We start from the raw sequence: 10,743 nt of genomic DNA, 5'->3' as shown, positions 1-10,743 counted from the left end.
TTAACATCTACTAGCTACATCAAGAAAGTTAAAAAACTTTGAAGTCCAAAGATATCATTATGCCATTTAAGAACAAGAGTTAAAAACTAACCCTGGTTAAGTCATTATATAGCAAAATTCATTATAAAAAGGTTGAATCCGGGTTGGCAGAATTAATTAGTGCTATATAAAACCAATCCCTTTAACTTTCCCAATATTTATTTTATCTCATTTCCATTTCTTTTGGTGTCCTAAAAAGAAAGAAAATTCCTTTAGGTCCTCAAGGGGCTTTGACTGTACCCTTCCGATTCTTGCTTGCTTCAGGCTCAAAATTGCTTCGCCTCAAACATATTTTCCTTAGAAAGGTATATTTTTCTACAATTTTTTGTTCCCATAATTACAAAAGAACATTTTTTTAAATAATTTTTGTAGACTGTTCGTTGGAACTTATTAAATCTAGGGTTTTCAGTTTCTACCAGGTCGAATTCGAAAGGCTAAATTTTGACTGTTAGGCAGCTTGTCGAAATCTCGTTTAACTGTAGATCCATGGAGTCATGGAAAACTCAATTTTAGTCTTCATTGTCCTTCCGTTTAGTTGGAATTTCAGCAGTGTTTCTGTTTTTGGTTATTCACTATGACTTAAAGTTCATCTCGTTGTTTTGTTTATAAGTAATGAAATGCTGATGACAGCGTGTGTAAGCGTTCCTTTTCTTTTTTCCCTTTTAAATTAATTCATGGAGCTGTTACTCGTAAGTTTGACTATTTAGCGTTATTTGGGTAGTATTGGTAGTTTTCAAACTTGAGAAATTTGCATTTTAGGTTTTAGGCTGTTTAAAAGAAAAAAATACTGATGGAATTATGCGGCGGCCTTGTTTCATGGTGATTATGTGTTTGATGCTCTTAAGATTGAGAGATTGTGTTTGCCCTCGGTATCCTCTAGATGAAATAGTATTGTTAATTTAGACTCTGAGTAAGTGAGGTGCAAAGGTCAAGAATCTGTAATATGATGGTATTGTAATTGTTCTTCGTAACTAGTCGGTGAAGTTGCAATCTGTCTCAAAGATATTGAAGTGTTAGTTCTCATATATGTTGTGCACACTACAATTATGATGGAAAATTATTAATGCCGCTTGCTTCTTGATTTTTGTGCCCATTTATTTCTAGTCAGAACTAGGCGAGGGACACTAGAGGAGGGGAAAAACATACAATTATTTTATATTATATATTTTTGTATCAAATGGTAACTGATGTTATCAAGTTCATGAGATGGATGGTTCACTGAGTATTTCGTTTTTTCCAATATTTTGTAAGCCTTGTTTGCTCTATTGTTTCGTAGTTATTGATAAAAACGATGCATGATGCAAACATTTGGTCAGGTATGCAAAATAAAATTTCTCTCATAGATGGTAAGTGTTGTCTGGATAGCCAAATCTAAGCTTGTCTGGTTGATGTATATGGGTGGGGTCACCATAAAACTTGGTATGTGGTATGTGCCTACATGGTCAATGTCTTTTGGGTGGCTTAAAACTGCTTGTCCATGGATGGTTAAGCGTTTACTGATGGTTCGTTTTTCCAATATTCTGTAAGCTTTCTTATGGAGCTCAGTATTGTTGCGTAATTATCAATGAAAACAATGTGTGATGCAAACCTTTGGTCTGGTTTGCAAAGTGCAAAGCTCTCTCATAGATGGTAAGAGTTGTCTGGATAGCAAAACCTAAGCTTGTCTGGTTGATGCATATAGGTTGTCACGCTAAAATTTGTAAAACTTGGTATGTGCCTACCATGGTCAATGTCATTTGGGTGGCTTAAAACTGCTTGTCCATGTTTCAACTGATGTCTGGTGCTGCGTGAAGTCTGTGATCAATATTTCTGGTTCTTTTCTTGTTGCATAACCGGTTTCTCAGATGCCCCCCCCCCCAAAAAAAAAAAAAAGAACAAAACTTTTATACGTTCCACATACCTGGAATTACATATTGGTCAGTGTTCATGTGTTAAACAAGTAGATGGTAGTTGCATCTTTTCTTATGTATAAAAATAACTATGGAGCTTTGGCTTTGTTGACAGTTAATCATATTCATATGACATCCATCTACCCCTCCTTATTTATGGTACCTAATTTTGTCAAGTTGGTTGAGTTCCTGTTTGTGAGTGTAAGATGAATTGTTCACTAATGTTATCCTTGCCTTGTAGGACTTTCTGTATAAAAAGACACTCTTGTGGTTGAGTTTGATTCACTTAAAACTTCTTTGTGCTCTAGGGATGGAGAGGGAACACATACTAAATGCACCATGACGTAATTTCTTGGAAGGATATCTTATATTACTAATTATTATAGGTCAAGTTGTGTCGGATTGAAACCACTTGAGAAGAAAATGGAATGTGCTTGTGCTTTTTGTATAAAAGGACATTCTTGTGGTTGTGTTTAATTCACTTTAAGCTTACTTGTGCTCAAGGGATGGAGAGATAACACATACTAAATGTACCTTGACATGATTTCTTGGAAGGATATCTTATATTACTAATTATTATAGGTCAAATTGCGTTGGATTGAAACCACTTGAAATGAAAATGGAATGTGCTTGCACTTTTTAAGGAATACCAGATATGGTATTACTTTTATAATTTTAGAAAGTAATATGAAAAAATTGTATTGCAGTTATTTTCTACATACACGTTGCTGCATTAGATATTCATTTGGAGTGATATTGGAATTTTGTAAGAATTTGTAATCATGCTTCTGTTGAAATAATGGTGAAAACTGTTTCTTGTTTAGATAAGATTGTGTGTCAGATAAAGAAATATATAATCTCTGTTTAGTAATATGGACTTCTCTATAAAGAAACCAAAACTCGAAGTTTCAAAAAAAAAGATGTCTTGTTCGTTTTTAGCAAAGCATATGCTAATAGAATATTATCCAGTTAATGCATTTATTTCTCAGTTAGTTTTCTAAATCAGATGTGTATTTTTATTAAGAGAGTTTTTCTTCCTTTGGATCAGGCTTCAGAAGCTTGGATTTGTTACCTCTGTCTTAAGGCATGAAAGAGCCTTAAGATACAGGTCGTGGGTTTTGAAGCTTTTTCATATTCATAATATCTAGGTGAGGAAGAAACACGTTAAAGTACATCAGAATTATGGAGTGTAACAAAGATGAGGCACTCAGAGCAAAGGAAATTGCCGAAAGGAAGGTTACGGAGAAGGATTACAATGGAGCTAAAAAGTTCGCTTTGAAGGCTCAAAATTTGTATCCTGGGCTTGATGGTGTTGCTCAGATGTTGACAACACTAGATGTGTATATTTCTGCAGAGAATAAAGTAAGTGGAGAGGCAGATTGGTATGGTGTGCTAGGGTTGAACCCATCTGCAGATGATGAGCTTGTGAGAAAACAATACAGAAAGCTGGCTCTTATACTTCACCCAGATAAAAACAAGTCGGTAGGTGCAGATGGTGCTTTTAAGCTTGTTTCTGAGGCCTGGGGCTTATTATCAGATAGGTCTAAGAGGTTGGCATATAACCAGAAGATAAATTTTAGGGGAACTCAACAGAAATTTCCTGTACAGAGTGGGCTTTCATCAGTGCCACCTAGGGCAAATGGCTCTCACAGTTCTAGTTCTAACCTTGCGTCAAATGTTAGGACTCAGAACAGTCATAGCCAAGTTGGTCAAACCTCATTTGCTTCTAATAAAAAGCCTGCTACCTTTTGGACTGTTTGCAATAGATGCAAGACACAGTATGAATACCTCAGGATTTACCTGAATCAAACACTTCTATGCCCTAATTGTCATGAGGCCTTTTTGGCTTTAGAAAAGGCACCTCCCCCAAATGTTTACAGGTCATCAAATTGGTCCGCACAACAGCAGTCTTCAGGGAATCATGCTGCAAATAATAATCTATTTAACCATGGAACAAATTCTTCCAGTTCTCAGAATTCAGTACATGATGGAAGTTTCTGGAAGAGTCAAGAGAGAGTGAAAAGGGAGCATGAAGAAGCTCTTAAAGCGGAGAAACTCCTGAAGAAGAGAAAAGATGATATTCACGGTAATGGTTATGTAGGTAACATGGCAAGTCAAACAGCCATGGGAAATGTACCTGGCTCGGGGAACACATTTGAATCTAGGGGTGTTTTCGAAAAAGGAAGTATCTATGGGTACTCTGGAAATTATAACAAGCCCATCACTGAGAGAGAATTGTCATTGTTTGAAATTCGGAACATGCTGATTCACAAGGCACAGAATGTTATTCATAATAAGCTTAAGGAGTGGAGATCAGCAACTGAAGTCAGAACTGCTGACAAAGTTAAAGTGAAGGTCAGAGGGAAAGAAAATAGGAAACAGAGGAGCATGGCAAATGGAGATGGACATGATACCAATAACGAATATCATGGCAAGCAGTCTCTTCCTGCCTCTTCTCCTGATGTATCAGATGCGGGGACTGCATCATTAACAATAAATGTTCCAGATCCTGATTTCCACAATTTTGACTTGGGTCGAAGTGAAAATTCTTTTGAAGAAGACCAGGTCTGGGCTGCGTATGACAATGATGATGGAATGCCCCGATTCTATGCTCGAATTCACAAGGTGATCTCGTTAAAGCCTTTTAAGATGAAAATTAGTTGGCTAAATTCAAGAAGCAACAGTGAATTTGGTTTTCTAGACTGGATAGGCTCTGGTTTCACCAAAACTTGTGGGGAGTTCAGAAGTGGCAGACATGAAATAAGTGAAACATTAAATTATTTCTCCCACAAGGTTCAGTGGACAAAAGGTACACGTGGAGTAATTAGAATATTTCCTAGGAAGGGGGATGTCTGGGCTCTTTACAGGAACTGGTCTCCGGATTGGAATGAACATACCCCGAATGAAGTGATACACAAATATGACATGGTGGAAGTGCTTGATGATTATAACGGGGAACAAGGAGTCTCTGTGGTCCCTCTAGTCAAGGTTACTGGTTTTACTACAGTTTTTCATAAGCATATGGACCCCAAGGAAGTCAGGAGGATTCCTAGAGGGGAGATGTTTCGCTTTTCACATCAGGTTCCTAATTACTTGCTTACAGGCCGAGAAGCTCATAATGCTCCAACGGGATGCCGTGAGTTAGACCCAGCAGCCACCCCTTTAGAGCTACTTGAGGTAATTAATGAAGCCAATGAGACATCTGTGGAGGATAATTCTCTGAAATCTGATAAAGAGTCCTTAAAGAGTGCAAGAGAACTTGCGGCAGATGGACAGGGGGAGACAGTTGATGAAAATGCCCGGGAAGGGTAGTTTGTAGAGAAATAGCGAACAAGCCAAGGATGATTAACTAATGGTGCTTGCCCAGAGGACCATAGGATGCTGATGTGCAGATGATGCTGAAAAAGCTTAAAAGTATCGGAATATGAAGATGCTGACTGCACCAACCTGGTGAGTTTTTGATATTTTTGTAAGCTTGTGGAACTGTAGAAATTGCTTCTTTTTGTTGTGCCATAGTTGGATCCAAGTGAGGTCCATGCTTTTGTTTTTACTTACTATGGTAAAAGCTTAATATAGAACACTCGAAATTAATAGGATTTGCTTCTTGAACTGTGCTTATTGTTTACATTAACATTATGTTTGGGAAGGAAAAGAAAGTAAAAAGAGAGCAAAGCTATGAAAAATAAATTATTAGTTACATATTATTTCTCAAATAATTTTAATAATTTCTCTCTAAAAGTGAAAAGGAAAGGAAAGCATTAATTATAATTAAATTTTACTACTATAATTTTTTTATAGAAACTATTTATAAAAAAAGTGGGTAAAAAAGATATTTTATTGTTTAAAATTTTATTTGATTTTGTTTTATTTTATCAAAGGATAATTTTTTTTTCACTTCCTTTTCTCTCTCTTCTTTTACTCCAATCCGGGACAAATTTTTTCACTTCGTAAGTGGTTTTCATATACATGTTCTTGTATCATGGGCTGCGGATTAAAGTTTATGACCAATGTGCATAGAATCACTCAACGAGGTTAACTGGTTGAGGTCAACTGATTAAATTTGACTCATTTAACTGGATTGATTCGATTCATGGAACAAAAAGAGGAAGTCTATTTAGTTGAAGTATTAATGGTTCACTGAAAGCATTTTAATAATTTAGAATTAGCTTGATGAATATTGTAATCTTAAAATATAAGAATGTATAGTGTTTAAATTTCTTAGGACTCGTATTTTGTAAATAGATATTAATTTTAATTGTTGATGTAATTTAAACTGTATCATTGTTGGATTGAGGGAGTTCAACTATAAATATATGTTTTCTTCCTCATTTGTAATCACTTAGTTGTATTCCATTCAAAGTAATTAAATACTTTTTAGAGTATTTATTCAAAGCATTTATTCAAACACTTGGTGTGCTTGCTTTTTTGTGTTATTCTTTGTTTGTTCATTGTTTTTTTTGTTTGAAAGTTAGCTTCTGCCAAGTTTTGGTGCTTTGGAGAATTTTTTTTGCGAATTCTCACTTTTTTGAGCGATTAGTTGATTTAGACAAATTTGATATAAAATTATCACCTAAGGTCGCATGGTTTGTCAAGCTAAAATTCTAACTTCGTAACACTTGCGTGTGGTAATCTTTTATCTTGATACTTGATAAGTTTAAAAGGTATGAAAATAAACATATAAATATATCTAACATATCCTTTAAAAATATATATCAAAATATATAACAAATTAGTAATGTATCAAAAGTTATACATGTACAAAGTATAATATAAATGCATATTTTATTAGATGTAGTCACCGGTTGCCCTATTAATTAAGAAAGCTGCTTTGGTTACTTTGCCTGCTTAAGACGGGGCAATTTGTTTATTTATTTATTTTTCCATGCTTATTTTATTATTAATATTTAGAGTTCGTGGTTTCTTTCTAATATTCTTAAAAGCTTTAATTCATGTATTTTTTAACGTGTAACGTGTTTTATCATTATATTCAATATTTAGTGTAAAAGCGAGTATAGAATTTTTAACTTAAATTAGTATTTTGTTGAACCATTATTTTGTCAAATTTTATTAACTTGTTATGACATCGTTCAATGAGACTAGTTATTTTAGTTAGTGTACTTTATGAATGATAATATAAAATTTTAAATAATAATATTTGAAAAATATAGTAAATTTTAAGTAAATAATTGTTTCTTTGAAGTGTGAAATTGAAATTATGTACTTGGAATCATAGCTTGCATATCATTTATTTTACTTTCAAGTTCATGCTTGTCTTTGGAGAGTGACTTATTTTCATCTTTTAATTTTGAAACAATCTTCCTATATTTTGAAATCATTAATTCAAACTTCAAGCCTAATTCATCATCGGCATTTTGCAACTCATCAAAAGAATAAGAATTTGAAATAGATGAGTTAGACGTTACCTTAAAACCATTGATGGCCTTAAGACATAGGTTGGCTACTTCTTGATCTTCTTCATCAAATGAATCCTCATCACTCTAAGCAGCAACATAGGCCTTGTGTTTTTATTTGCTAGACCTCTTCTTCTTCCATTGAGGATAACCAAACTTGATGTGTTCTGGTTTCTTGCACTCATAGCAAATAATGTGATCTTTTTCCTTGGTAAATTCAAGTTTCAATTCCTCCATCTTTTGGAATCTTCTTCCTTTATTGGAGTTCATGAACATCTTGAATATCTTTTTGCCTTCATGAACATTTCACATGATTCACTATCTTTATTTGTGGTGGATTTTAGAGTAACACCAACCTTCTTCTTCATAGTTTCATCTTATGTGTAAGCGAAAAACCAATGAACTCATCCAATGTCAATGTTTCTAAATTTTTTGCTTCTTCAATTGCGGTCACCTTAGCTTCCCATGATTTAGATAAGATTCGAAGCATATTCCTTACCACATCTTCATTTGGATAAGTCTTCCTATAAGACTTCAATCCATTTATGATGATTGTAAATCAATCAGACATCTTCTTAATCTCCTCTTCGGACTTCATCTTGAAAGTTTCGTAATTGAGTGTAAGGATTCTAACTTTCGACTTCTTCACTTGGCTAGTGCCTTCATGGGTGACTTCAAGCTTGTCCCACATCTCCTTAGCGTTTGAACAAGACAAAACTCTACTATACTTATTTGAACCAAGTGCACAAAATAGAATGTGCATGCCTTGGCATTGAGTTGAATGTTTCTCCTATCTTCCTCATCACATTTCTTATTGCTTTTTGGAACTAAAATCTCTCTTTCTTGTTTGGATAGAATTGAAGGATCATCCATAATAATGTCTCATATAGCAAGATTATTTGCTTGGATGAACAACTTCATCATTGTCTTCCAATAGGAATGGTTAGTGCCATTAAAATAAGGAGGTTTAGAGACAGATTAAGACTCACCAAAGAAAATTGACCCGAAAGTAGATTTCATTGATATAGAATGAGTTAATTATCATTTGAACTTTTCTGAGGATCTTCTCTTAATTGTTAAATCATCTTTAGAGACTAACTCTGATACCAATTGTTAGCTTGAAAGATCAACTTGAAATCATCAATAGAGGGTGAATTGGTTTCTTAAAGATTTTGTGGTTGCTGAGAAAAAAATAAAGTCAATGAACACTTCGATTTATAGTGGTTTGGCCCCAATTGCCAACTCAATTACCTTAGCTTTCTACAACTAAGAATTTTCTCAAATTCACTAATTTGATAACTTTAAGGACAAGATTTAACCTTACAATCTCCCTTAAGATTTCTACCCAAAATATTAAGATTTCAACTCCCTTAAGGTTTCTACTCAAACCTTAATACTCAACCCTCTCAAAGAGTAAGTACAAATAGCAAACTAAGAAGTAATCCTTATAAGATCAGAATGTTTGCCAATTAAGCACAAATAAACAAGAATATACTTGAGCTAAAGAATAAGAATGAAGGCTCACAAGTGTGTATAAAAATAGTATGAAAGAATTAAGCACTGAGGTTGTATTGATTGAACTTTTGACTTGATGATTTTTCTTTTTTGTAAGACCTTTAGAAGATGGTATTTATACTCTCAAATTCATTTCCAATCGTTGTGGTTGTCGGAAACATAAATAGAGTTGTTGGGATGAAAATGCCAGATCACTAATTCACCTACAACAAAAGGTATCGATATTTTTTCTACGAGTATCGATACTATTAGCATTTAATGTTTAATTTAGTGACCATTAAAGTTAGTTTACAAAGATACTGTAATAGGCCCAATTTACCCGACCCGTTAATAAAATAAACCAAGCCAAAGTTTAAAAGTCCATAGTCCAAATACATGGGCCCAACGTGGCCCAAATCATTTTTACCTAATTACATACCAGAAATTAAACCCAAAACCTACTAAAGTCCAAACTAGCTAACCCTAGCCCAATATTGGAGGCCCAACAACTTAGCCTAGCTGAGAAATAAACCTTAGACAATAAACTCCAGTGCCGCAGCAGAGCCAGGCCTCCTCTCGTGCGTGCGCCACCACACCTTCAAGCCGCTCCTCGCACGCGTCACTGTACGGCCTCCGTACACCTGCAACGACCTACAGCAAACGAAACCAAGCAGCAAGCAGAGGCGTAATAGTACAACAAAATTGAAAGAGAATGAAAAATTGTAACAAGAAAGAAAAATAGAAAAGGAGGGATTTTTGTATTTCTTTTTGGGCTATATAAGGCCAAACACAAAATTTGTATAGGGGGCACGAACATTGTAAAAAAAAAAAAGAGAATCAGAAAGCAATAAAAAAAATCAAAAGTTCAAAGAGGTGATTTTCTTCGTTTCTTTTTTTTTTATTATTTTTTTGATTCTTTGTTTTCTTCTTTGGCACCAAACGGAAATAAAAGAGGAGGAGAAGGGAGGTTTTTACCTTCGCTGGTGCGCCACCAAAATCCTCGTCCATTCTGTTTAAATCAGAGCTGGATGGGGATTCTAGGGTTTGAAATATAAAATAAAAGAGAAAAGGGGGAGACTTACCTGGTGATCGCGCCTCCGCTAACTCCGCCGTAATCGGAGTCTGGCGAAAGGTGAGAGGTCTCATCTTTGAACCTTGCGGCTATGGCATCCAAAGTGGCTGAAAACTGTTTAGTTTAGGGTTTTTTTTTTTTGCTTTATATTGAATCAGAACGACGCCGTTTGAGGTCTTGCTCAGTGGCCCCAAAACGGCGTCGTATTGGCCCTTAAACCCGATGACCCGATCCAACCGCGGCTAGATCCGCGTGTTTTGGTAGGGGGAGGGATAATTTCACTCCTGGTCCTCTCTCTTTTGTTCTGGGTTCAAATCAGTTCTTTTCTTTTTTAAATTTCGCCCTTTAATTTGCTTTTTATTATATTTTTGACCAGCGCAAAAGCGCCGCGTTTTGAGAGTTGGGAATATTTCCCTTTTGATCCCCCTTAGTTATTCGCGCGTTCAATGTGGTTTGCACCTATTGTATTTATTTTCGAATTTGCTCTTAAATTTTAGTCTTGATTGCAAATTAGTCCTTCTGATTGTTTTGTTACTGTTATTATTATCATTATAATTAAATTTTATTATTATTATTATTATTATTACTATTGTTACTATTATTACTATTACCGCTTTGTGTTATTAATATTATTATATTTGATTATATTTCTACTTACTTTTCTATATAAAATTATTACCTTATTATTTATCATTGTTTCAAACTATTTTTTTATATCTCATATCTTCATTTAGCTTTACAATGAATATTGTTTCATTTTCTTCATACCAATCAATATAGTATATATCTTTAGCAACTTTTATTTTATAATATTCTTTTAAAATCCACTTTTATATAT

The 10,743-nt window shown here is 34.5% G+C and overlaps 2 protein-coding genes across 4 annotated transcripts; one reads left to right on the top strand and one right to left on the bottom strand.

The window, feature by feature from the left end:
• Positions 1-176: 176 nt before the first annotated feature.
• On the top strand, positions 177-5,537 carry LOC105779990 (hypothetical protein). 2 transcript variants are annotated; one of them, XM_012604040.2, is made up of 2 exons: positions 177-344; positions 2,977-5,537. In XM_012604040.2, exon 2 carries the CDS (start codon positions 3,111-3,113, stop codon positions 5,238-5,240), a length of 2,130 nt encoding a protein of 709 aa, XP_012459494.1. In that variant the 5' UTR covers positions 177-344; positions 2,977-3,110; the 3' UTR covers positions 5,241-5,537. The 2 variants fall into 2 exon arrangements, with proteins under 2 accessions (XP_012459494.1, XP_052485797.1); XM_052629837.1 differs by having other exon boundaries at positions 179-344; positions 2,237-5,537.
• A 3,521-nt stretch (positions 5,538-9,058) lies between these two features.
• LOC105778800 (uncharacterized) lies at positions 9,059-10,320 on the bottom strand. 2 transcript variants are annotated; one of them, XR_008195427.1, is made up of 2 exons: positions 9,916-10,320; positions 9,059-9,484 (listed from the first exon to the last, which is right to left on the bottom strand). XR_008195427.1 is itself a non-coding variant. In XM_052629836.1 (2 exons), the coding sequence occupies exons 1-2, from the start codon at positions 9,977-9,979 to the stop codon at positions 9,344-9,346; spliced, it is 312 nt and encodes a 103-aa protein (XP_052485796.1). In that variant the 5' UTR covers positions 9,980-10,042; the 3' UTR covers positions 9,059-9,343. The 2 variants fall into 2 exon arrangements, 1 of the variants encoding a protein (XP_052485796.1); XM_052629836.1 differs by having other exon boundaries at positions 9,809-10,042.
• Between the last annotated feature and the right edge of the window lie 423 nt (positions 10,321-10,743).

The sequence above is a fragment of the Gossypium raimondii genome, chromosome 4 (genome assembly GCF_025698545.1).
Source record: "Gossypium raimondii isolate GPD5lz chromosome 4, ASM2569854v1, whole genome shotgun sequence".
Classification (NCBI taxonomy): domain Eukaryota; kingdom Viridiplantae; phylum Streptophyta; class Magnoliopsida; order Malvales; family Malvaceae; genus Gossypium; species Gossypium raimondii.
Note: the sequence above shows the minus strand (reverse complement) of the source record. Positions and strands in the feature narration are given on the sequence as shown.